This window comes from Anomalospiza imberbis, chromosome 10 (genome assembly GCF_031753505.1).
Source record: "Anomalospiza imberbis isolate Cuckoo-Finch-1a 21T00152 chromosome 10, ASM3175350v1, whole genome shotgun sequence".
NCBI lineage: Eukaryota > Metazoa > Chordata > Aves > Passeriformes > Viduidae > Anomalospiza > Anomalospiza imberbis.
In genome coordinates, this window is record NC_089690.1 from 22,098,081 (window position 1) to 22,124,516 (window position 26,436).

The 26,436-nt window shown below is 47.9% G+C and overlaps 1 protein-coding gene across 3 annotated transcripts in view; it reads left to right on the top strand.

Annotated features, from left to right (window-relative positions):
- Positions 1-26,436, top strand: part of HDLBP (high density lipoprotein binding protein) — a 36,841-nt gene that overhangs the window by 5,032 nt on the left and 5,373 nt on the right. Inside the window, exons 1-21 of one of the 3 annotated variants that reach the window (XM_068201222.1) lie at positions 8,838-8,940; positions 13,045-13,112; positions 13,667-13,779; positions 14,635-14,789; positions 15,269-15,484; positions 17,026-17,232; positions 17,685-17,900; positions 18,716-18,922; positions 19,120-19,227; positions 19,755-19,859; positions 20,298-20,376; positions 20,983-21,122; positions 21,397-21,501; positions 21,806-21,919; positions 22,248-22,334; positions 22,533-22,664; positions 22,985-23,203; positions 24,034-24,255; positions 24,476-24,694; positions 25,370-25,508; positions 25,892-26,046. In XM_068201222.1, coding sequence (XP_068057323.1) covers positions 13,704-13,779; positions 14,635-14,789; positions 15,269-15,484; positions 17,026-17,232; positions 17,685-17,900; positions 18,716-18,922; positions 19,120-19,227; positions 19,755-19,859; positions 20,298-20,376; positions 20,983-21,122; positions 21,397-21,501; positions 21,806-21,919; positions 22,248-22,334; positions 22,533-22,664; positions 22,985-23,203; positions 24,034-24,255; positions 24,476-24,694; positions 25,370-25,508; positions 25,892-26,046 — 2,901 coding nt within the window. In that variant the 5' untranslated portion in view covers positions 8,838-8,940; positions 13,045-13,112; positions 13,667-13,703. Of the gene's footprint in view, positions 1-8,837; positions 8,941-9,136; positions 9,156-13,044; positions 13,113-13,666; positions 13,780-14,634; positions 14,790-15,268; positions 15,485-17,025; positions 17,233-17,684; positions 17,901-18,715; positions 18,923-19,119; positions 19,228-19,754; positions 19,860-20,297; positions 20,377-20,982; positions 21,123-21,396; positions 21,502-21,805; positions 21,920-22,247; positions 22,335-22,532; positions 22,665-22,984; positions 23,204-24,033; positions 24,256-24,475; positions 24,695-25,369; positions 25,509-25,891; positions 26,047-26,436 lie in introns of those variants that run through there. The other 2 variants (XM_068201224.1, XM_068201223.1) reach the window with 2 other exon arrangements.

Here is a 26,436-nt window from a genome sequence, read left to right on the forward strand (position 1 = left end):
ACAGTGTCTGGAACTGTTTTCCAGCAACAGTTTTGCTGACAATTTTTCAGTGATAAGAGAACCACTTGGGAAAAGTTTGGGGATGGAACAGATAGATTTATTCAGCATTAATAGAAGAAAAGAGGCACACCCATCCCTCCCCCTGAATAAAAGACCCCAACAACAAAACAAACTCAAACATGGAAACAAAGCAAATCTCAGAAACAGAATTCTCAAACATGGAAACAAAGCAAATCCCAGAAACAGAATTCTATAAGAAACTTGCTTATAAATGTATGTCAGTGTGATTCTAGTAAAATTATGCACACATATACAATTTGTGTGTATGCCACATCTTTTATCTGCAAGACAGATACCTGTGAAGGAAAGTTTCTGGGAGTTCTCATATCATGGTAATTGATACCTGCGTGTTGTAGCTCTGAATTCAGCAAGATCCCAGCAAATAACTGGATTTTGAGGAGGAAAGACTTGGAACCCTGTTGTGTTATGACTATTACAATCCCGTTTGGAGGAGGCAGGACCCAGCCTTCTCTCTGTGTTATTGAATTGATAGTTGCTTGTTGAGATCTCTCTCAAAGCCCATAAAGTGCTGTCTGACCCCAGGTCACATGTCCGGATTCTGGTTTTAAAGGAAGGTTACTGGTGTCATATCTCCCAGTAAATACCATGAGGCAGGTGTAGCTGACTGTCACAAAGGTAACCTCTGGCATGTTTTTCATCAGGGATTGGATAACAAATAAGCTTCTTACATCATTCAGATTTCAGGCTTGGCTCCAGGTATTGGCACACAGCATGGGCATCACTCCTCTGTCCCTTTTCCCCGCCCATGTTGGTTTTGGTTGACTGGTATTTCAAAGGTTTTACAGCAAGTTGCTGAAAAATCTGCAGAGGCTTTTTTTCAGAGGAACACTGACTGCCTTGATAGCCAGTGCAGGATTCAGGTGGCACCACCTGCTGTAGCATCACTTGCTACTTCTCTTCTGCTTTTTTGTAGTCCCGTATTTTTGTCTATCCCTGTATTTGTGGCACTGGGAATTGAACCGGGTATTTCACAAAATAAACTGGATATTTGCCAAAGATGAGTGACAAACAAAGCCAAGGGCGGGCTGTGTGGCCAGAACTGGGACCTCAGGCATGGGATGGGTACATGGGTTGAGTTAGAAAAAAGGAAGAGAGTAAGGGATAGAATTAAGATTTCCTCACTGGCAGGGACAAAAGCGAAGCCAGGGAAAGTCACTGTGGGGGAGGAGGCCAGGAGTGATTGCAGTGGACTTAACTACTGCTTGCCCCAGAAGTTGGTGGGCATTTGTGTGTCTCCAATGTGCACTGGAGATGGTGTGGACTGCCTGACTTCTCCTGCCTTTCTGAAAGAGGAGAGCAGGGTTCTGCTGTTTGTACAGCAGGCCCCAGCAGTTTCCATTGCTCAGGAGAAAGTAAGTTTGCTGTTATCTCTGTGCCAGTGATAAAGTTGAATGTAAACCTGTGCTGGAGCAGTTGAAAGGAAAGCTAAAAAGAACAACTCCCAGAGCAGGCAGGGTGAGAGTGGGAATGAGAATATATTATTGTTGACCTGCTAGTGCATATGCCTTTGTTTTCAAAGTGAATACTTCAGCAGTTGGTGCAGCGTGCTGGGCTTTAGGTGTTTTGTCTTACAAGGACCCTTGGAATGTCTGGAGAATAGCAAGCTGTAGGTATATGACTATTGCTTAAAAGTAGAGCTGGTTGTGTAGCATTGAAGAAGCTTAAAAGTGAATTTTTACTCTTGCTCTTATAGTTCCATTAAATTAAAATCCTGAGTCGATGGTTCTGTTGCTTGCAGCATAGCTGTGGGTAAAATGAGAGCAAGCAGTGAGTATTTACATAAGGTTGGAAGTTCTTGCAAATTCAGGAAACATTACCCCTGTATTTTATTTGAAAACTCATGTTGCTCAGGACACCATTCCAAGTGGGTGGAGGGCTGAGCAGCATGAGGTATCAAAACAAAAAAATTGTACCCAAAATGATTCCCTGTTCCAGTTCAGCCCAAAGATGAGCAGGAATGATGAGCATAACTGGGAATGATTCAGTTATGAAAAGAAGTTTTAAGCGTAAAACAATATTATTTGTAACAACTAGGGGGAATAGTTTTACTCTGAGTTCTCCCTATCCGTCTTTCTCTCCTTTCATAGCAGGCTTAGAGTGGCCTTGCAAATTTGGAAGGGAAGACTGTCTGGGTTTTTCACTGTCAGTTTAGATCACCGTGATGTAATTCTGTCTAACACATGAAGAGCCTTTTGCTTGGCCTAGTAGAGATTAGGAATTAGTGCTTGTCTGTGGATATGCTGAGCCCCTGTTGCATGTGCTATGAATAGGACAAAGGGAAGGCAGTGCTTAAATAGTGAGAGTCCGAGCATTGCATTTCCAAAGTGGCAGCTGGAATCAGATATTTACATTAATGCTTTTTCAGAGGAATTGTTGCCAAACTGAAGGTGGGTTTTCTCATTTTTAAACAGTTCTGTCCTGCTCCGAACAAAGCAGTAGCCTCCCTGCAAGTTTCAGGCTTTTATTCTTTTAAGTGTTTTGTTTGTTACAATAAGGCTGACTTTTCTAGGTTGTAGTTTCAAGATTCTTATTGCAACTGAAAGATAGAAATGAAGAAAATAAAATTTACAGAATTAGGGAGTCTCATGAAGCCATGTGACTTGAGAAACTGGAATTCAGAGCAAAACATACCAGAGCACATAGAAGTTTATAAAAATGGAGCTCTGGCGTTTTCTTGAGTCTTTGTTATCCAATAAACATTATGAACTGAGTAATCTTTAAAATCTTTCAAGGAGCCTTGAACAACTTTGCTGAGGTTTTTTTATATAATAAGTGGAGGCAAAGTAGCTAAGCAAGATTAAAAAGAACTGTAACCCAAACAAAATGGACAAAACCAAATGTCTGTTTACATTTTTGCTTAAATTGCAATTTTTATGCTCCTCCCCTGAAAAGTGGAATTGGGGAGGTCTCATTTAGTTTGTCACTGTCCTTTCCTTTTTTCTTCATTTTCTGTACATATTTATCCAATCAATGTGAAAAGAAGTGGTTGTTGTCGTCTTTATAAACTGCTGTAAGCAAGTACTTAAATTCTGCCCTGCAAAAAATCAGCTGAAGAGTAGCTGGAGGAGGGTCTTAGTGGGTCTGGTGTCAGGTTTGAGCTCAGGGACACAATTGACTTTACATTTTCTCAGCATATGGCAGTTAATGTGGAAAAAGTTAAGTTTAGGGCTTTTGAATCCCTTGCCTTTTCAAGCTAGGTGATGTAGAGTGGATGAGAGCTGCTGGCAGTATTTCTTTTAAAAAAATTGCCACGTGTTCATTTTATATTGCAGTGGCCAGTGGAGAGAGATCAGGAGACACTGAAAGGTAAACAAGAGAACTTCAATCCAGTAGCCAAAGGAGAGCAAAGTGAAAGTTTCCATTTGAAGAACAGGAAAAAAATAGTGCAGGCTTTGTTCTGCAGTATCTCCAAAATCCTCATTTCTTGGGTAACTGGGATATTAGCAGGCTTTGGAAAGCACCTCTCAGCTCTCTAATTGTGGAAGATTTTTGTTCTTCTGCAGTGTGGAATGGCAACCAGTGCTGCAGCACCCCTCTGAAAGCACCTGGGAGTGATAAGCACACAGTGTGGTGGTAATTTAAACTAAAAAGCAAGTTCAGATCAGCATAAAGAGCCAACATTGAAATTTGAAGTTCTAACTGCAAGTAAGAAACCTTTTTTCACTGTAAGGATAGTCAGCTATTGGAATAGGTTGCCCAGAAAGTTTGTGCAGCTCTGAAGGTTTTAAAGACCTGTGTGAGGAATGCCCTGGTCTGACCCTGCTTTGAGCAGGCCCCAGAGACTCTGACCTCCATGTGTTGCCCGATATTCTGAATTTCTGTGATTTCTGTGCCATTCCCACTTTCCAGGCAATATATTTGGAATCTTTGTTTTCTGAATCCCTTTTTCCATTCTTGAGTCAAAACAGTGTTTTGCTTTACTTTGAAACTGGAAGATACTGTATTTTACTTTATCCCTCATATTTATTCCTCGTGAAAATGTTTATTGGCTCCCCAAGGCCAGGAACCTGAAGTTTGCTTCTACTCCTTAAAAATTCTACTCCTTTGCAACTTCTTGAAAGCCAAGTTTATGTTAAATCAGTTTTCTCTCACAGTGCAAGTGGAAGGGCAGACTCACACTGGTCCTCTGTGGCTTCCTTCTGCTTTGCTTTTGAATTGATTTTATTAAACTGTCCATTGATTTTTTTTTTTCTTCCTCATCTCTGAAAAGGCATTTGTTTTGTCACAGCACCTGACATCCAAGGATCACAGTATTCTGAACAACTTTAAATGAAATAACGAGTCCACAGAGAAAATCAAGATGCTGTGTGTGCACAGCCAGGGCAACCAAGAGAATTTTGCTGGTCAATTCACCAAATCTGCAGCAAATCTAAGAGCAGAGCTTGAGTCTCTTTACTGTTTTTTGTTTGTTTGTTTGTTTGTTTTTCCATTAAATCTCATTTTCTCACAGTGTCCCTGTGTAAAACCAGCAGCTTTTCCTCCCTCTGCAGTCAGAAGGCCTGATGCTCCTTGTTCACACTAAAACTGCCCACACCAGTAAGTTGCTCCTGTTCTCCCTACCTATTCTGCATGCCCCTTGTTACAGAGCACCCTGTGATAGCCTAGGAAGGGCAGTGTATATATTCTTTGCTAGTTGATGGTTGCATACCTTTATTGTCAGAGTGCCCATGAAATAAATCTTTTAAAGACCCATATTTGCCTGAGAGCCCTGCTGAGGTTTGTCATTTTCCTTCACGATCAAGTCAGCTCTTCTGTTCCTGTAAGACCATTGCCATCAATAAACAACGTAGGTTACCAGGAGAAAAGCATGTGGTGTTGCACCCACCTGGGACCCTGTATTTTATACCAGCCAGATCCTGTGTGAGACAAACACACATAGTCTCTCATCTTCCTTCCACCACCCTCCCTTCACAATATCACTAAGTGGTTGGAGCTGGGATTAGTGTCTAGGCTTGGGTAGACTTTTCTCTTTGTACCTATAATTCTCTAATTGGGTATTTACAGTGGGCCTCTGAAGATGGTGGGGCTGCATTAAGTACAGCCAAGGGGCAGAATTTAGCCTACTGAATCATTTCTTCCCAGCGTTGATGTGTGAATGGGGAAGATAAGATTTGCACATCCCTGGAACTTTTCCTCATGGCAAATAAGTAAAAACTAGTCTCAAAGTCACAGAGACATAAGCACTGTGGACTCAAATTCAGTCATTTCTCATGATGAAACTTTTTTTATTCTCTTAGTAAACTATTTATATAGTTTGACTCCTAAATTCAGTTTAACAGAGATTTTCTGTAGAAATGTAAATGTTCTTTAACAGAGATTTTCTGTAGAAATGTAAATGTTCTGTTGGAAGATCCCCTGGCGAGCCACAGCAATACAGAGCTGAGACACATATCCTGATTTGGCTGAGAACCTCAGTGCTCTCTGCCATACGAGTGCCCTGCATCCTGAATCCTCTTTTGCTTGCTTTTTCAAGTGTGATGCAAAGTATACCCCCAACCCTTTTCTCTTAATGCTACTGGCAAGGGATGTGCTGAAATGGATGCTTTTGGGGGGGTAGCTCTTTTGTGGTGTTCTCTGACTTGAGTGTGTGGGATAAGCACCCAGAGTACAAAAAGGGTGCTTATTTGTACAGTTTTAGAAATCTGGAGTTATATTTAACAGGAAATAAAATCACAGCACACACTCTTTGGAACATACTTGGGTTGCTTTCCAAATAAGGCTTTTGGTTTCTGGCAGGAAAAATAGGACTCTCTTATAACAACAGAAAATACAAATAGGCTAGAAGAAATGCTTTGCAAAATCCCAGCTCAGCTGAGGGTAGATGTGCCAGGAAAGACCAGCCTTTTTGTTCCAGTAGTTTAAGGTGCAGTTTCCCTTCCCCAAGAGCTCTGGGCTGAAGTGATCATGGAAAGCTTCTTAACTCCTCAACCTTGCCTTCACATGAGTGAACACATGTTCCAAAAAAACAAGCCCCAAACCAGTTCAGTGTTACTTTTATCTTTCTGTGTGCTTGATGTTTATGCTGGTCCCATTTGTGTCCTCCCTCAGACTGGTGATATGAGCTGCCAGTCTGATAAGCCATGGAAAGTACGCACTGCCCAATCCTTTATCCTTTCTGCCACCCTTTGGTGCTCCCTTTGGGAGACTTCTTTTTCTGTTGTTCTAACAAGTCATAAAATTGGGGCCTATTGTAATGCTGCTAAAATACAGGTTGTTTGAGGAGAGTGGTGGGTTAGTGTTTGTCAAGGGGTGGGGTACCTTCTTCTGTCTCCATTTCCCTCACCTACCAAAAATTCCTGCACCTGGCTTACAGAGGAGCCATTTTACACACATCTCCATGACAAGTGTATTTTTAATTTCTTTTTTAATGTGAGATTGCATTTTTGGGCAAGTAAGTAGGCATAATAGACCTGAAGCAGTCCCTGCAATCCCCTCTCTACCCAGACTCCATAGCCTCATTGAACAAAAGGTATGGGATGGAACACAGATGGTCCATGTGCTGGTGGGAGCAGGAGGTTGAAATAAGCCTCCTGGCACCCTCTGTGTTTTTGTCCATGCACAGTGTATTGCACTTATGTACTTAATGCGGGAGGAAAGGTGAGCTCTTCCCCCCATACACCTCTTTCCCCGTGGAAGATCTTCCTTTAAGGAGAACAGCCTGTGACACATTTCCTTCAGCAGAAATCATTATTTGAGGGTGGCACATGGTGAGGTGCTCCAGGCCTTCCAGTAGCTTCTGGGACTGGCAGGCTTCCCTCCCACCACTTGCAACTGCAAATAGAGGAAGAGCAACAGGCAGAGGAAGATTGCCTCTTAAGCAGACCTGGAGAGGAAGCTGTGATAGAAGCAAGAAGTCCATAATGATCTGGCAACCTGTGGCTGCAGCAGCATTATACAGAGAAAGCAGGAGAGGGCCATGCTGTTATCCCAGAGGCACAAGGTGGCATGTCCCCAGAGAGGACCCCTGCTAAACCAGATAATGAGGTGGAGTTGAGGGAGATGTTGGTGCCTTGGTAAGATGCTGGAGGTTGTGATGCTTCTCTGGTTCCCTGGCACAGGGGATCGTGATACTTACTCGTGTTAGAGTTAATTGGAAGTTAGAGTGTTGAGAGGAGCCTGCCTGCTTTGCACTGGGGAGATAAACCCGAGGGAGCAAAAGCACCTGAAAAGCATCCTGCGCCTTAAGCAAGGTTCTGAGTCCCAAATGACAACACTGCAGCTGCTGCCCAATGTCTGGAAGTGCTGAGGTTTGCCCAGGTCCCTGTAGCTCTTGGTAGGCACCAGCCTGCCTAGGGGCTTTAGAGGTGCTTGTGGCTTCCACAGCCCAGGTGGTTTGTGTCAGAGCAGCCAGAGCCAGCTCCTGCAGCAGATATGATGTGGCAGCAGTGGTCGCTGCCTTTCTGTGGAGAATCCTGGGCCTGGAGTGGTATTCCTGCATCCTCCCAGAGATAACAGGCTTTCTGAGGAGAGGCTGGGCTGGGGGAGATAGATGGAGGTGCCTGGCCATGGTGTCAATTCTTAACAACTCTTCTCTGTTTAGCAGGTTTCCTGATTTCACCCATAAGTGGATCTTTATGGTTTTAAATTGTTTGTGTCAAAAAACTCAAGTGTTTTGAGGATGTCCTCCCAGCCATAAGATAAAAAAAGGAGAACTGGAGAAATTTACTTTTGTTTATTAATAAGTAATAATTTTACTAAAGGCTAAATGCCATCCATGTTTCCATAAATAAACATGAAATCTCTAAAATTTACTGCATGTAATCAAAAGCAGTTAACCCAAAGACCTCAGATTTTTGTGGTCAGAGCTCCACACAGCAGCTTTAGTTTTGTTTGCTAGGATCTGAGAGTGCTCTCTCTCTAGGTGGGAAAAAGAAAACCAGTCACTAAGTGTAAGTTATGAATTATGAGAAAGATTAATGCTGCGTAGGAAAATGAGCTAATGCAAAAATCAGTTCAAATTTGATGTATTTTTAGTGATGGGACAGGGATGTTTCCTTGGTTCCCTGAGAATGCAGAGCTAATAATTAAAAACATCTATATTGCAAAAAGTAATAAACATCCTCTATGCAGGAAAGGAGGGTATTGTGCTTGCTGGCTTGCCTTTCCCCTCCTTCACTCTTCCCCATTTCCAAATTAGAGACTGGAATAAGAAGAGGGGCTTTTTAATTTTCTGGGGCATAGGGGGTGTGTTGGTCTGTGGAGAAGGAGGTGGATCAAGGGGCCTCTTGGGGCTGGGGCCTCGCTGTCCCTTTCCACTCGCGGGACCGCGCAGGAGCCCCGGCTGTTCGCTCTCTTCTCTAAGCCGTAGTTTTCAGGCTGATCTGGGCCCTCATGAGGCACTGCTCGCTAACCCTGCGTGAAACCGGGCTTGACCAAAGCGGGTCAGCCTGAGCTCTGGGGCAGTCGCGGGGCTAGGTAGGGCCCGCGGGCGGTTCGGTGCTACAGCAGCCTCAGCCCGCTCTGCCGCTGGGCTGCGGTCGGGAGGCGCGTTCCGCGGCGAATCCGCAGGGAAGGTGCAAAGGGCCTGTAGCGCGGATATCAGCCGGGGAGCCGGCGGCGGCGCGGTCCCGAGGGCGCAGAGCGAGCGGTAGCCACCCGCGACTCGCTTCCCTCGCCGTGTGGGAGTGGGGCCGCCAGCAGAGCCGCAGGCTCCCGGGCCGCTCGGCCGCAGCGGGGCGTCCCCGGCGGCGCAGGGCACGCGTGGCGGGCCGGCCCCGCCGGGAAGGGGCATGTCCCGCTGACGTGCGGGCCGGGGATTGGCAGCGGCCCGGCCTATATAGGCGGCGGGGCGGGCGCCGCGCCGTTCTCCCAGGAGCGCTCCGTTTCTCCAGAAGGGCGGGCGAGCGGGCACCGGCCGGAGTGAGTCACGGGGGATGGGGGGCGGCCCCTCCGCCGCGGCCGCGGCGCCGACGTGGAGGCTGGCGGGGCGGCCCGGCCCGGCCCGGCCCGAGGCGGCCTTGCATCCTCCCCGGGGCACCGACGTGTCGGCGCTGCCTGCAAAGTCCGCGCTAACTTCCCGCCGGCCGGGCCGGGCAGGGCAAAGTCCGGCGAGGGAGGGCATCCGGCGGCGGGAGGTGGGGAAAAGTCTGGCCCCGCGGCGCGGCCTCGGACGGCGGTGGCATGGCTGTGCCGGCCGGCAGCAGCTGCCCCGTATGGCCGGCGTGTGGAGCCGGGCCGATGGGGAGGCCGGGCCCCGCGGCTGCCTGGGGAGGGGGCGGCCGGACCGAGGTGCGGCGTGGGAGAGGGTCAGTGGCGCAGGCCGAGGCGACTCCATGCCGTTCCCGGCCGTCTTAGGGTTTGATTCCTATAGGAGCCAAAGCGGCCGGAGGCGAGCGTTCGTCCGGTGTTGGTCAGCCCGCGGAGTGCCGGCGGCGGGCAGCCCAGCCTGCCCCGGGTCGCGGGGCCGAGCGCTCCCCTCCTGCCGTGGCTATAGAAGGACGAGCGCCCTGGCCACTGTCGGCGGGGGGAAGTGCCAGCGCCGGGCCCGGAGCTGGCCGTGCCCGCCGCGCTACCGCCACCGGCAGCGTTCCGGAGGCCTCAGAACCGCGCTCGAGGCTGTCACTGGGCCCCGCGGGAGCTCCTGCCCTCCGCTCGCCTGATGCGGCCGTCCCCGGCCTGCAACCCGCAGGGCCGCGGCGGGCTGGGGCTGCAGCTGCCCCGTGGCACTGGCCGCGCCCCGACCCCGTTCCCGCACGGTCCTGGTGCGCTGGGCGCGCCCCCGCCGCCCCCTCCCGCTCGGCCCCGCGGGGGGCGCGGTGACAGCGGGGCCCGCCGGGCCCTTTAAGGGCGCCGCCCCGCCCCGCCGCCCCGCCCCCGGTGCCGCCAGTGCTGAGGTGGCGCTGGCGGCGCCGCCCGCCCGGCCGGGCCCGCGGGGCCTGGCGGCTCCCCCGCCCCTCGGCCGGGCACCGCGGGGCCAAGCGGAGAGGCGGCCCCGTGCCGCTGCCCCGGGGCTCACGGTGGCGGTGCGGGCCTGGGTAGGCTCCGGGCGCAGACAGCCCCGCGCGGGAGGCTTCCCCGCCGATGCCTGTCTCCCAGCCCCGCTATCTCTGCCTGCCCCACCGGCCGGCCAGCAGGACGCGGCCGGGTGCACGTCCTCGGTGGCGGGGCCGCCACAGGGCTCCTCCTGTCCGGGGCCAGACGCGGCGGCGGGGCCGGCGCTAATGGAAGAGTAAACATGGGGGATGGGTCAGGGCTGCCCGCGGCCAGGGCTGCGGTCGTGTTGCACTCTCTGATGCATTAAGTCGGGGATCGCTACGAAGGGAGACTGCGTTCTGCCACACAGCAGCTGTCTGTCAGCCTGATTCCCTCAAAACCTGGGGGCCTGGGCCTGTGTGGGCCCGTCGGTTTTCAGCAAGCAAGTGTTCTCATCTGTGTCCGCTCATCAACCAAGAGGTTGCTCTGTGCTGTGTGAACAGAGAGACAGTGCCCACCACGACCAGCCCAGCCCTTTTGCTGTGTGTGGTTCTCACTGCATGGGATTAACAAAGCAATAATGTTTTTATTAAATATACTTTTAAATAACATGTAACTGACATTTCCGTCCACAAGAACTGATTGTATTGGCAGTGTAACTCATGACTTTGGCTTTGTTTCTTTTCATACAAATGTTTCCCGTGTGATTAGAGTCTGGCTCTTGTTGGAGGTTATTTTTGGGATGATTTTGTTCTCTTTATTGAGGTGTGCTCTAGACTTCTGTAACTTCTTTGGGTACACAAGGCCAGCACTACAGGCAATGTATCAACCAGGCAGTTTGAAACCTGTTGACCCAGTCAGCTACACGCTGGCATGACGTAGCTGTAATCTTAGTTTCAAAACCTAAGTGGGAAGCCAAGGAGGTATAAGATCCAAATGCAATGCTTGAACTGCTGGTTTTGATGTTACATTTAAAATACCATTCTAATGGTTGCCTCTGATTTTGGCCAGAGATGAATCCCTGAGGCCTACAATATACCAGATGCTTGGGATTGCTGGAGATGAGGAGTATTTGTTCTTAGCTTCTTGTATGGGTGACAAAGCAGAAATTTGTATGGATAAACACTGCCCTTTGATTTTGCATTGAATGTCTGGCTGCTCTCTGAGGTGGAGGCTGCAAGAAGGATCTGTGCAGCTGGTATGTACACAGTGAAACCAGCAGCTGTGCCTTGAGGTTGTGTCTTTCAAGTAGGTGCTATACTGGGTGTCGTTCACTGATTTCTTATCCTTACCCTCCTCCTCTAAGGAGGAAAATACATGCGAGATCAGCCAGGTGGTGTTTTCTGGAGAAATGAGAGTTACAAGCACATCTGTGCCATTAGCAAGGCTTCAGCCAGAGCTTGACAGCTGTTTGTGATGTCTAGCATGCTTCTCCCTCCTGCATTCGTTTGGAGCTTGCCATGAGGTGGTGGCACCCTCATTAGTGACCCAACAGGCTGGAGGAGCTGCCACAGAGTCTGCAAGCCTTGCTGAGATAGTCTGGAACAGGTGCCATGGCAGTAACTTGCTTTCCTTGGATCTGCAGCAGCTTGAGCAGTGCAGGCATGTACCACGGACACGTAACCATGTTTTACACTGTGGTGTAACCCTGGACAGCAAGGAGATTTCTCCAAGATCAGGTTGCTAGCCACCCTTTCTGTACACAGCAAATGCCTTGCAGAGATCTGCATTGCTGCAGCAGCTGTACTTCAGCAGCATGACTGGCTGTCCCAGTACCTGCTGCCTCATTCCTGGATTAATTGCAGCATTAGCTCTATTGCTCTGACAGCACAGTTTGTGCTGCCTTCTGCCTGTTAAAGGCATGTTGAAGTAGGGGAAAACAATAGCCTTGGCTGAGGTGCAGATCACGCCTGTATGACTCTGTTGCGTCACTGTTCTTCTCTCCTTTCCTTCTGCCACCATCAGCCTTCCTTACTGCATCACAGCTCTAGCATAATGTGAGACGCCCCATCAGCAGCACTGTGTTTTTAGGAGTGACCCTAGTTTTGGGAGCCTTTTCTAACATATTGGAAGATCAGAGATGGCAACTGTCACTTTCCTGAAAAGCAGTCAAGTTTGCTGTACAGAAGATGGTCCAAGCAGCAGTGCAGGGTGTGTGTGGGAGAGGAGCCTCTTGTCCCATGAGCATGCAGAAGCACTGGGTTTTAGGAGAGTGCAAGCTCTGCAGAAGCACACAGAACAGCTCTGGGGGACTCTGGGTGTGGATATTGTACAACTAACAGTGTATGTACTGTACTGGCTTTTACTTTTTCACTTGTATTCCTAAGCACTTTTTCAGTAAATCTGTGGATCCAGATTTGGGAGATGGAAATCTCTTCCCAGCAGTGTATTTTTCTTCCTGGTTCTGCCTTTTGTAGATGTTTAAAATAGTCCATGTAAACCAGTGTAAATTTTCTTCTTCTAACTTTCAGATTTAGGCCTAGAGGCAGAATTTAGTGTCTGGTGCATGATCTTACTGCAATAAAAACTGCAGAGCTGGACTGCCCAGCAGTTGAGTGTAGAGAGCCCTGAGTGTTTGCCTTAGTTTGTGAGGATGTCTGTGTTGATTCACCCAAGCTCCACTGAACTACATTCCTAACTTGTGACTGATGGCAGTGTTGTTGGCAGGTTTTCAGGTTGTTAGTCTCTTCTGACTAGAGAAGGTCTTGCTTGCAACCCTGAAATTTCACGTTTTGAACATCTGCTATTAATTGACTATATTTTTGCCTGATATTGGATGGCGACTCTTGTAGCCAGTGTGGTGAAAGAGTAACTACTCCAGACTTCCTGCTGTGAAGTTTGAGTAGATAGTGGCGCTGCCTGCAGAGCTAGTAAAGTATGACAGGTGTCATGTGTGGGGAGATGCTGCTGGGTGTTTTGGATAAGGTGCAGCTTTGAAAGGTACAGGGAGTGCTCTGTTGGAAGTCACGGTAACAGGGATGTCATGGTTTTCTGTTGTCTTGGACCTAATTTGGTTTTTTTGTTTGTTTGTTTGTTTTTTTCTCTCTAAAGCAAAAGCTGGCAGGCTGACAAACAGGCAGCTTACAGGACGGACTCTCTGGCTACTGACCATTTAGCTGGTAAGTTCTTATTTTGGGAGAACCAAAGATCTTTCTGTTGCTGAGCTTGCTAGTCAGAGTGGCTTTTTGAGTGTGCCCCTAAGTCAGGCACCTAAATAAGTTTCTCATGAAGAGGCAACAGCTTCCTGGGTCCTTTCTCTTTTATCTCTAGGGGTACACGATAGTCTTGGACTGACTGTCCAGACATTCACATACTCATGCAAAAATCACACACCATTAATAATAAATAGATTAATGAGACTGTACTTCAGGTTAATTAGAGTATGCTTTAAAATTTTGTGGTGGCCCCCTTTCCAGTGACCTTCTTAGGTTACACATCCTCTGCCTTCTTAGGGAGGAGCCCTGTTTTTCATGACCACTGTCTAGGGAGGAAATATCCCCCCTAAATTCCTGTCTGTTCCAACAAGGAAATTGGGCAGCCAATGGGCCCTGTGGGTGCTTTTCAAGAGGATGACTGGAAGAGTGCTCAGTAACATATACTTTGTCTTTCTGGACTGACTTTGTTCACCCTGGGTGGTGTTGGTAATAACTGTTGCCACTTCCATCTCTCCCAGTGGCATACCCGGATTGTGTGTGGGTGGGAAGTCGACAATGAGCTCTGTGGCAGTTTTGACCCAGGAGAGCTTTGCTGAACACCGCAGCGGCCTGACCCAGCAGCAAGTGAAAGGTGAGTTCCTGTGATGTGCCTCTAGATCCAGACTGCACAGACCTCTTACCCAAGCTCATCTATGTGTCTGGTTCCCCAAAAGCATGCATTTTCCTTTCCTAAATTAGTGTTTTGCTGGACTAGCTTTCCACCCCCAGCAGCGCGGTGGTGGTGCTGCACAATGCAGGGCCGTGAGGAGATGGGCCTGAGCACTTCAGAGAGTTCTGGCTGGCAGTACTCTCAGCCCTGGGGTGGGGCACTGAGCTACACGAGACCCTCATGTATCAGTGTGCTGGGCTGTCATTTCCACCCTTTGCTCAGCCAGGTGCTGGGGTGGTCACTAGCCATACAAACTGACTCAGTGGTGGGTTTTGGCATCCATTCCCAGCTGGGAACTGCCCCATTTGGTATGGCCCAGTGCACAAGTGAGTTGAACATAACATACAGGCATACAGGCTTTCCCTAGACTTTGCCCTAGCTATAGTCCTTCTCTGCCTTTTTCCTGGGCTGAGGTTTGTCTTATCCCCTTCTGACCTGCACCCTTTGGTCCTTTCACTTCTTTCTGCTCAGCCTGTTTTCCCCTAATTGAGCCCCTCTTGACAGAGTTGGCAATAAGGTGCTGTTCACTCCCTACACCCCCTGTGCCAGCTCAGACAAGGCTGGTGGTTTGTGGCATCCACTGCAGTCTGTGCTATGCTGATGTCAGTTGTAGTTCAGACTTGGCAGCCCCATAGGCATAGTTGTAACAGGATTAATAGCAAGGCACAAGCCATTTGCTCTCCCTTGTTAGTGGTACCTAATTACAATTGCACTGCCTGTGAACAGGGGCATTTCTGCAAGGAAAGTGACTCATTTGCCCTATTTGCTTTACCCCAGTTACAGCTTTAAACTCTGAAGAAGAGAATGATCCTCCAACCTACAAGGAAGCCTTCCCTCCACTCCCTGAGAAAGCACCATGTTTGGAAGCTGCCCAGGAGCCTGCTGGTCCCTGGAGCAAAATTCGACCAATAAAGGCTTCTGTCATCACTCAGGTTGGTGGGAGTGGATTTCTTACCTCCTGTCTTTTCCCCACTCCCTATAGTAGGTATATAGGTGAAGTGAAGCATTCCCAGGAGTATGAAATCCTTGGTATGTCAGCCTCTTTGTTGTATTTTACTCTGGTACTGCAGTTGAGAGCTAGGACTGCTCTGGAGGGGAGGCATGTGTTGGAAAACTGTCCAGAAGGAGCTCTGCATCCTTGTTCCACAAATAGCTGAAGCAGGCCCAAAGGGAGGATTGCAGAATTCCTGTAGTGAGTGCTAATCCCCCTTTAGGAAAAGTCCTAGTGTGGGGCAGACTGGCTGTTGAAGTGCTCCTGCACTTCTCTGGGCACAGCTGGTTCATGTGCTGCACAAACCTGGGAGGTCAGCTTGCTACTAAAGTCCTGTATAGCCATGAGAGAGAGAGGAGCTGTCAGGCAAAAGCACACTGACAGCTTGCTGTGCTCTTTTCTGTGTCTGTGGCTGAGCAGGTGTTTCATGTGCCGCTGGAGGAGAGGAAATACAAGGACATGAATCAGTTTGGAGAAGGCGAGCAGGCCAAGATCTGCCTTGACATCATGCAGAAGACAGGAGCTCACCTGGAGCTGTCTCTCGCAAAGGACCAGGGCCTTTCCATCATGGTCTCTGGCAAGCTGGAAGCAGTCATGAAGGCTCGGAAGGAAATTGTTGCTCGACTGCAGACTCAGGTGAGGGCAGCTAACTGTTTCTCACTTGATCCTTGCTCTTCCCCAAGACTCCTGAATGCTTTCAGACCCTTGGGTGTGTGTGCTTATAAGCCAAAGAGGTGTTATTAGATGACTAATTCAGCTTTGCCATATATTTTCAAAGCATACAGTTGGCAATTTGGAATGGAAATGAGGCTTAAAATAGGGTTCAAAGCTAATTACAGGCCGTGGTGTTGCATGAAGGGTGGAGCCTTCAATCTGTGACTTTGTGCTGAGGTGCTGGTGCTGGCAGGGTACAGTCCCCTCACACAAAATTCATAGTGTGTGAGAACGGAATGCTGCTTTCTCTGAAGTCCTTCAGAGAAGAATGTGGAGGGGTGGGAGAAAGAAAAGTAGAGAAGAGGGAGTTCTGCCAAATGCTGGAAGTTTCAGATTGGGGTTCTGAGTTGAGTAACTTGAGCCCCATTGGTAAGTAATTATAGACTCCTTGTTTCAGTTGCTTCTCCTTTCAGTCCTCTGCATTCTGATTTCTTACTTTCAGGTTCTTGAGTTCATTATCAAAATGGTAGTTCACGTTACTATCCATCACAGCCAGGTGTCATGGTGTGGTTTTAAGTGTCATGTCCAAGTTAGTTAATGCAGTAGTTAATACCATGTCTGCTCAGTGCTGTTCAGCCCATGTGTCATACCCTGCCAGAGGGATGAAAAGGGACAAACTCTACATAATGTGCATCTGAAAAAATAGTTTAGTTTGTACTACCACAGATCCATGCCCCACTGTCCTCAAATATACCTCCTACTTGGCCCCAGGTCTGAAAGGTGTGTCTGTATTGCAACTTCTCCGAGACTTGGCTGGCATCAGTATGTGGACAGGAAGTTGAAGAGTCACACCAAGTGATGTGTTTTTTATTTGATTTATTTCTTTTTCCATTGTAACTTGAATTGTAAATGCCTAGTTAGTTAACAGTTATAGTATCCACTGGGATCAAGAGCATAGTAGCTCTCAGGTTAGTAAAAACTCATTGCGAAAAGTTCTCTTTTTCAAGAGAAAAGCAGTCCCTGAAGCAGCATGTGCTGCTTTGAAGACACCTTAGCACTCAGTAATGGTAAGCATAGTTGAGCTGTCTGCCTGCTGGAATAAGTTTCTGGTGTTGAATTTCAGTTTCCTAGGAGTCAGACTTGGTCTTCTTCTCTGTAGCCTTGGCAGCAGATATCAAAGTTCAGATAAACTCTACCCCTGAGCTGTCATCCCAGTTGCTCTCTGGTGCTGAGAGACTGTGAGACAGTGGAGCATAGACAGCTCCTCATCTGTGCCTGAAGGTCTTTGCTTATTCAGAGTACTGCTCCTGGGAAAACAGAAGGCTTTTTAGGGAATAGTGGGGTTTAGACTCCTGGAATACACGCACTTTAGATCAGCTCCTCTGGCATAGTATCGATGTTGTGCTAGATGAATGTGCTGGAAGGCACTGTGTTTACTCCTCAGTTGTAGCACTAAGCAGCATCTGAAAAGCTTTCCCTGTACAGGCAGGGGCTCTCATAGATGCTTGGCCTTTGTATTGCAGGCTTCAGCAACAGTTGCCATCCCCAAGGAGCACCACCGTTTTGTCATTGGAAAGAATGGTGAGAAGCTGCAGGACCTGGAGCTCAAAACTGCAACCAAGATCCAGATCCCCCGCCCAGATGACCCCAGCAACCAGATCAAGATCACTGGCACTAAAGAAGGGATTGAAAAGGCCCGACACGAGATCTTGCTTATCTCTGCTGAGCAGGTACTTCAGTTTTGTGGTCTCTCTCACATCATTATCTGAGCAGCCTTTTTGGCTCTCTGTGGTATATTAGATGTTTGTAGCCACCATGGCCACAGCCAGTGGTCACACTGTTAGTCTGAACAGAGATGTATACCATTCCACTGGCTGTTTGAGCACTGCTTCCAGGTTTTACACCTTCTGATTGTCCCTTTTGTCCATCTCTAAAGTCAGATAAACACTTTTCATATTTTGAAGTGAACCATATTAGATGCCAGCTGAGATAAGACAGGAGATTAGAGGTGAATATCATAAGTTGGGAACAGCAGTATTTGTAGATGGAATGGGATGGAGCCTGCAGACTGGAAAGGGTGCTTGGGCTAGAGTGTGAAGCAAGACAGCATTGGGAATTCAGCTGTATGTGGCAGAGATGGTAATATCAACAACAGTTTCCGCTGAGGACTGGATTCTTCCAGGATAAGCGTGCCGTGGAGCGGCTGGATGTGGAGAAAGTGTACCATCCCTTCATTGCTGGCCCTTACAACAAGCTGGTGAGTGAGCTCATGCAGGAGACAGGGACACGCATCAACATTCCTCCGCCCAGCGTTAACAAGACAGAGATAGTCTTCACAGGGGAAAAGGAACAGCTGGCCCAGGCTGTGGCTCGTGTTAAGAAGATCTATGAGGAGAAGGTATGGATGGTCCCTAGAGCTTCCCATCTTCCCCCCCCACCTCCTCACAGCCCCTTTTCCCTTCTTGCTCTACTTCTGTGCATCCCTCAGTTGCATACTCTTCGTGTCAGCTCTTGCTCAGCAGCTCTTGCAGTACATGGACCTGGGTCTTACCATTTCCTTGCTCAGCAGAGTGGGCCTTGGGGTGATTCTGCCTGGGAGGTGACAGATCTCCTGCTTTTTTCTGTAATGGAAATTAGCAGATCACAGAGCTCTCTGGGTACATGTTTTCACAGGTGCTGCAAAGGAAGGAGGGAAGTGTGAAGGCTACAGTGTGGCCAACTGACAGTATCAAAATTGTTACATGAGTAGAAGTTGCTGAAAAGTAAATTTCACTTCAGTTTATTTTCCATTGCTAGCGTCAATGTAAATATCCTTGTTGTGGGTTGTTGGTCTGTTTTTCCTCATGGTTACGTCTGCATTTGTACCAGTCTGAATTTCAACATAGATAATCAGCTTATAGCGTGGTGTTGCATTACAGCACTGCCTGGGGACACCTGGGAATTGTGCAAGGACAGGGGTGCGTATGTGGTCTCTTCCATGTAGTGTCCCAGGGAGCTTAAACAGAATTTTTGTATTTCACCTGTAAATTTTTTGAGAATAGGACTTTCTATAGGCAGGTCCCAAAGATGCTAGGGTACTGCAGAGCTCCTGTGCTCATCTTTGCTTTGATCTTTCCTGGGTGCTGAGCTTCACTGCATCTTGTGTCTCTTCCTTTCACTTTTGTCCTTCCCTGCTCCCTTGTGATTGATGCTCCAGTGCCTCTGCTCCTACAGAAAAAGAAGACTACTACCATCGCTGTGGAGGTGAAGAAGTCCCAGCACAAGTATGTCATCGGCCCCAAGGGTAATTCCCTGCAGGAGATCTTGGAGAAAACTGGAGTCTCTGTCGAGATCCCACCCACTGACAGTAGCTCGGAGACGGTGATACTGCGAGGCGAGCCTGAAAAGCTTGGGCAAGCATTGACTGAAGTCTATGCAAAGGTATTGGCGGGATGGGCCTTTCAAAGCCCCACAACGATACATCCCTGGGCACTGACAGGTGGAGGGGTGTGCTCTCTGTCAGGCTGTCAGAGATGCAGCTTAGAACTCAATAATGAGGGTGCAGCACGGGAACTGGAAGTGAATTTTTGTGAAGGCCTTTTCCAGTCTGTCCATCAAACAGCTTCTCTGTCTCTCAGGCCAACAGTTTTACCGTCTCCTCGGTCTCAGCCCCCTCTTGGCTTCATCGTTTCATCATTGGAAAGAAAGGACAAAACCTGGCCAAAATAACTCAGCAGATGCCAAAGGTATGGATGAACTATTAGCTTAGCACCAGTTGAAATAAAATGTGGTTTAATCCAGCTCGCTCTTTGTAGAGAGAGAAATGTATTCTAGTATGGATAAAACCAGGGAGGAAATGACACAGACCTTATAATATTCAGGGGAACTTCCAAATTCTACTGCCTCAAGCACCTCCCATCCTATGTAACTTCCAAGTGTTGAGTCCTTCAAAGGAAGCTATATGTGTTAGTATTTGGAGACTTGATGTAGCAGGAGACCTGGAAATGCTGAGTTCAGTGAGACTTCTCCCTTGTGAGTTAGATGGTATCTGGAGACAGGCTAGGTGAGGAACTTCTCCAAAGCCCTTGCAGACTCAAGACAGCACCAAAACCTTATGCTCTAGACACCGATATGGCCAAAATTATAGGTTGCCTACTTCAGAAATCATGTGTACCCTTAGTGGTAGGGATTGATGGTATAGGCCTGACTGACAGCATTGACCTGGCTTGTGTCTTGGAAAATTCTTATTGGTTTCTTTGCCTTGTGTCTCAAGGTTCACATCGAATTCACTGAAGGAGAAGACAAAATCACTTTGGAAGGACCTACAGAAGATGTGAATGTGGCTCAGGAACAGATCGAAGTCATGGTCAAGGATCTGGTAAGTTGATGGTGGTAGTTCTAGTGTATAAGAAGAAAGTGGGGAAAGGTGGGGAAACAGAACAGAGATGAAGTGTAGTTCGTGTCTGTGGATATCTTCACAGGCTTAACAGAACTTGCAGAAGGCGAGTTGTGTGGCAGGTGAACAAAAACCTTGGTTATGAAGCTTTCCTTAAAAAATCACGAGCACATCTTTAGTCTTTTGATGCAGAGAAGGAAAGATTCTCTTTCAGTCACAGCTGGAGAGGCATTTAAGTCCCTTCAGATGTTTCACAAGCATGGTTCTCTCAGCTCAAAGCTGAGAGGGGAGTGTTCTGCTCTGCTCACTAGCAGGAGGAGTGCTTGTAGCTGGCAGCTGGAGTCGGTGCTTGCACTGGCAGTGGGCACAGGCAGCAGCAGAGGGGGCCTGGCCTGCCTAGCCCTGTACAATTCTTTGTAGATCAACCGGATGGATTATGCAGAAATCAATGTTGACCACAAATTCCACCGACACCTCATTGGCAAGAATGGAGCTAACAGTAAGTAGGGTGCCTTTCTTATCCTTCCTGTACTCAGACTCTCTGTGATAAGCCCATCATATCCTGGCTCTGCAGCTCAACCAGGGTGCTGCCTCCACTACATTGCCTCTGCCCTTCTGGAGTGAAGTTGGCACAAGAAGATAAATGGGCAGTGATGCCTTGGTATGGCTTTAATGTCTTGGAGAGTTGCACAGATTACTTTGCTGTGTCCTGGTAGAAGTTTTATGTTTTGGGGGTGTTGGAAAGTTGTCCTTTTTTCTTTTTTTCAAGTTGGTCTTTGTGAATTTCATTTTAGAACTCAGTTTGGGGGGTAGAAATCTGCATGGTGAGTTTCTCCCCAAAAAAGACAGCTGCTGTCTGGGGAAGAAACAGATGCCTCACTTTGGCAAGTGAACTAGATGCCATAATATTTAATTGTACAGATTCCTGTGTAGCTTGGATCTGCTCTTGCTGAACCCCAGGGTGAAGAGGCACTTTCCCCTGATTCAGCTCCATCCCCCTGGCCTTTCCTCAGAGGCTGATGTACTTCCTAAAGCCTCTATTCAAGGTGTCTTTGCTTCCAAATCGTGCCCAGCAAAGTGTGTCACCACAGCCCTTGCCTTGCAGTTAACAGGATTAAGGACCTCTACAAGGTGTCTGTGCGCATTCCCCCGGACAATGAGAAGAGCAACCTGATCAGAATTGAAGGAGACCCACAGGGGGTCCAACAGGCCAAGAAAGAGCTGCTGGAACTCGCTTCCCGTATGGTTAGTGGGATGTGATGCCTGGGAGGCCACAGGGTTTGGGCTCCTGTGTTCCCTAGTAACCTTCTGGTAGAGGTTTGTGCCCCTGGCCCACTGAGCACTTGGATCTCATGACAAGTGCAAGTTCCTCTATTCTCTTGGATCCCCTTCTTTGTCAACCTAGAGTGAATTATATCTGGAGGAAAAACATGGATGACAAGCTGTCAGGCAGCAAACTGGTAATGACAATTATGTGGCTCTCCTGCTGAGCACTCTTTGTAAACTCTGCTCTCCACAGGAAAATGAACGCACCAAGGACCTAATCATTGAGCAGAAATTCCACCGGACCATCATTGGGCAGAAGGGCGAGCGGATCCGGGAAATCCGGGAGAAATTCCCAGAGGTAAGGCGTTCTAGGAGAGGAGGGATTCAGAGGGCACGTTTCCTACATTGATAATAGACACATGATCAGTAAAGTCATAAATGTAGTCTCTCTGTGAGTATGAGAAATATCTGATATGTGTCTGCTCATATGTCTAATACATGTGAGAGGATGGTTCTTCTGGCCAGAGACTGCTGACATGGTTACCTGCTTCCAAATGGGAAAGGAAATGTGCAGGATCCCCCCCGCCCCCAACCTTTGCACATGTCTGACATAGCAATCATTGTATTTGTTTGAGTTGACCCTAAGTGACCATTTCCTGCAGGTTATCATCAACTTCCCAGACCCTGCACACAAGAGTGACATTGTCCAACTCAGAGGTCCCAAAAATGAGGTGGAGAAGTGCACCAAGTACATGCAAAAGATGGTGGCAGACCTGGTAAGGGAGATTTCCATCTGCTATTCTCTCTTCCATGCCTGGATAACCCTGGAATAGAGGAGAGCAGTAGTGGCTTGGCTAGGCCTGGCACGCCTCAAGATGAGGGAACTGTGGACATGGTTTATGTGTATGGGGGCAGGCAAATAATACTTGTCACTTAAGAGCTATAGGAGAGGGTACATGTCTTGGCTTATTCTTGGAAGTGTCCCATATGAAGAATTCCTGGGGTCTAAGCCTGTTGTCAGAAGCTTGTTTACCAGGTTCCTGGGATGGGGTCTCACTTTCCAGGATGGTGTAATCTTCAATTCTCCCTTCCTTTCTCTCTTAGGTTGAAAACAGCTTTTCTATTTCTGTTCCCATCTTCAAACAATTCCACAAGAACATCATAGGGAAAGGAGGTGCCAACATCAAGAAGGTGAGATATCTTTCCTGTCTTCACTGCTCTGCAGTGAAATGTGGAATTACGGTGACTGCCTGCAGTGAAATCTCATTTGCTAGTCTCCCCTGCTCATTGAAAATTCAAAATAAAACCTCCAAGGCCTTTTTTTTTCTGACATGGGACACCTCTCAAATGATTTTGCTGGGATTTTTTTTTTTTTTTTTTTTGTGGCAGATCCGTGAAGAAAGCAATACCAAAATAGATCTCCCAGCTGAGAACAGCAACTCGGAGACAATTGTTATCACGGGCAAAAGAGCAAACTGTGAGGCTGCTCGCCACAGAATTTTGGCTATCCAAAAGGAACTGGTAAGTGAAACAACTGGCTTGTGGCAGATTAGGGACTTGAAAACATACATATAGGAGTTACAGGAGATACAAATATAGAAGTGCTTGTAGTGGGGCACAGCAGGGGGGAGTAAATATGGATGTCAATCTGTTCTTGACCCTTCAGCCGAAGTTTGTGGCTGCTCATATGTTAGGAGTGGCCAGTCCCAATTTCCTTTGGTCAGGCATTTATCACACTCAGCTCTGCAAAGCTCCTGGCAATGTGGGAGTTAGGGGGCAAGTAGAGTCTGTGCAAACACATTGCTATGGCTTGACTAACATCCCATACTGTCCTCGCTTAGGCCAACATCACAGAGGTGGAGGTCTCTATTCCTTCCAAACTCCACAATTCCCTCATTGGCGCCAAAGGCCGCTTCATCCGTTCCATCATGGAGGAATGTGGTGGAGTCCACATCCACTTCCCCACAGAGGGCTCTGGCAGTGATACTGTGACCATCAGGGGCCCAGCCCAGGATGTGGAGAAAGCCAAGAAACAGCTGCTACATCTGGCAGAGGAGAAGGTGAGCCTCGCCTTACAGGGGAAGGAATGGGTTGGTTTGACCAGCTGTTTGTTTTTGGAGGTTGAAGTGATTCCCTCTGTCTACATGGAAGCCTTTGGCATCAATAGAACAAATCCTCTTTTAAGGGATTTGAGTACAGTTTGGATGATTAAAAGAAAGCTGTTCTTCCATCCTTGTGACAATGAGTTCTTCTCTCAAGGGCAGAAGAACTGTCTGTAATGCATCTCTGGCCAGACTGATGATACACTCAGAGTTAAGATTCCCTGCTTCTGTGGTTTGAATGTTCTTGGGTATCCGCACTTCTCTGAAACACTTTACTCTGTCGATCTCCTTCACTTTTTTCTTGATCTCTGCATTTCAGCTCCAGCTCTTCCATTCACTGCATATATTCAGATTTGGGAGCTTTTGATTACAAGACCTTGCTCTGAGTTGTGGCTGACTGACTGGTCATTTTAATAGCAAGCTTTCTAGGGTCAGCAATTCCATGGGAGTTGGTTGGTTGTCTCTGGGAGCCTGGCTTGCAGCAGTTAGCAAATGATTGTGTTGCTTTTCGTGCAGGTCAGACATTTCTCCTAGGGAAGTCTCTGCTCATATTCTCATTGGTCATGCTGAGTGTACAGCTGTTTTTTTGGCCCTGAGAACATCTTTAGGGTAGTGTTTTTAATTTAAGACATTGTATACCTTTTTTGCTTTCAAAGGTAGGCTGCATCTACCTTGTTTTTGCAGCACTCTGCATGTGGGTGCAGGTAACACATCTATGTGCTGACTGTTGGTGCTGCTGGATATTTTCTATATATTGACACATTCCATGGGTCTCTGGCTCCTTTCAGCAAACAAAGAGTTACACTGTGGACCTCCGTGCAAAGCCAGAGTACCACAAATTCCTTATTGGTAAGGGTGGTGGCAACATCCGTAAAGTGCGAGACAACACAGGGGCCCGCATCATCTTCCCCACCTCTGAGGACAAAGATCAGGAGCTGATCACTATCATGGGAACAGAGGAGGCTGTCAAAGAGGCACAGAAGGAGCTGGAGGCTCTCATCAAGAACTTGGTATGGACTTTTTCTACTTTCTTGCCTCTCACTATTGCAAGGTGTAATGAGTCAGCATGAAGGACCTGCTTGTCCTAAAACCATTTGCTGCCCTTTGTGGGAGCTCAGGAAGATCCTTCCTTACCTTAGAGTGAGGTAGTAAGCTGATTGCTATTGAGTGCAGCCAGCTCATGCCTATAACCAGGACAGGTGGGATTGACTGGCTGTTGTGTGTTGGCAGGATAACGTGGTTGAAGACTCCATGGTGGTTGACCCCAAGCACCACCGCCACTTTGTCATCCGCCGAGGACAAGTTCTCCGTGAGATTGCGGATGAATATGGTGGTGTGATGGTCAGCTTCCCACGCTCCGGCACCCAGAGCGATAAAGTCACCCTCAAGGGAGCCAAGGATTGTGTGGAGGCAGCCAAGAAACGCATCCAAGAGATCATTGAGGACCTGGTATGTTGTAGAAAAACCTTTTCTTCTGTACTCTGTTCCCTCAGCAGTGTCCTGCTTGAACCTGCTGTTATGTGAACAAGTCCTTGGATTTGAACCTTTGCTGTCAACATACAGGGGCTGCAGACTTTAGATCCTGGCCTGGGGGTTGCAGCTGGCTCCAAAATGCCAATGCTGTACGAATGAATCTCCTCTGACAATGTTCCTGGTTTTTAGGGGTGGAAGTAGGAGGCCACTCCTTGATGTACATCCAGACATGAAAAGATTGGAGCCTTCTTGTACCTCTACATGTCTGGCGTTGGGCAGTGGTTGCTTTCAGGGGTTTCCTGCACTGCTAGTATTGGCTTTTGGAAGCAGTCAAGTGTCAAATCTGTTCTCTTCCCATCTGTCTTTTTTTTTTTCATTTCTTCTAATGCTTCCTCCTCTTCAGAGTACTAAATACCTTGAGCTTTGCTCTTGGAAGTCTTTAATGTCCTGAGTTGAAGGCAACCTTCTTTAAATCCTCTGCTCTTCTAAGAGAGGAATGATTTTTGGAAATTTTCAGTTCTTCCCCTGTCAGCCATTGTTATATTTTCTGACTCCTCTCTGTGTCCATTTTGGATTTCACCATGCACAAACATCTTGTTTTCTGGTGTGAGAGAGTCTGCATCACAATAGAGCAACTCTGCTTTCCCACAGGAAGCTCAAGTGACAATCGAATGCACCATTCCACAAAAGTTCCACCGCTCCATTATGGGCCCCAAAGGATCCCGGATCCAGCAGATCACCCGGGACTACGGCGTCCAGATCAAATTCCCTGACAGGGAGGAAAACCCAGGTATGTCTGTGGATGCATTTTAGGCTGGTAGTTGGGATGGTCAAATAAGTGTAGTGTAGCCTATGCTCTGTACCAGTGGGTGTGTTCTACTTAAAATTTATGGAGAGAACTGATCCCTGGTGTTCTGTAGTGTCCTTGAATCTGGGCTTAGCATCAACCTTGTCCTCTTGGGAAGGGGACAGTTTCAGGAGGTCAAACTGCAGACCTAGGTGTTGTGAACATGTTGTCACTGCAGAGTACAGAGAGAGCAAGGACTTACCCTGACAAAAAAGTGAGGTCTCTCTGAGCTCTCACTGGTGGCTGAGCCTTAGGATCTGGAGGAGGGAGATGATGAGCGAGGAGGGGGCTCTGTGCATTGAACACAAGACTTTGCATATTTTCAGCCCCTGTTGTGGAGCCAGCTGTGCAGGAGAATGGTGAGGAAGGTGGCGAAGGCAAGGAAGGGAAGGACACAGATCCCAGCTCTCCGAGGAAGTGCGATATCATCATCATCTCTGGCCGCAGGGAGAAGTGTGAGGCAGCAAAGGAGGCGCTGCAGGTGTGTGGCTTTCTTAGTCCCTTACCCTGTTCAGGTGGTGATGCTTGGATATAATTGGTGGTGGTGGTAGTAGTAAAAGCTGCACAGTCCAGGTGCAATGCAAGTGGTCAGTGATGTTGGCTGTAGAGGGGGTCTGCATTGCTCAAGGGAAGCCCATCTGCTCTGTGACTTAGCCTAGCAGCTTGAATCATAGTGCCTGACTTTGTAATTTCTAGTGCTTGTAAGCAGTCCCAATAGCCATAAAACCATGACATGATTGTTTTATGGAGCACAGCTGAGAAGAGGAGGAGTCTGGTTGAGCCTGAGTCATTCCAGGTTCAGCAGACCTTGCCATGCTTCTGTAGTGATGTTTTCCAAGTCTCTACTAGACTGAAGCCAAAGATATGAAAG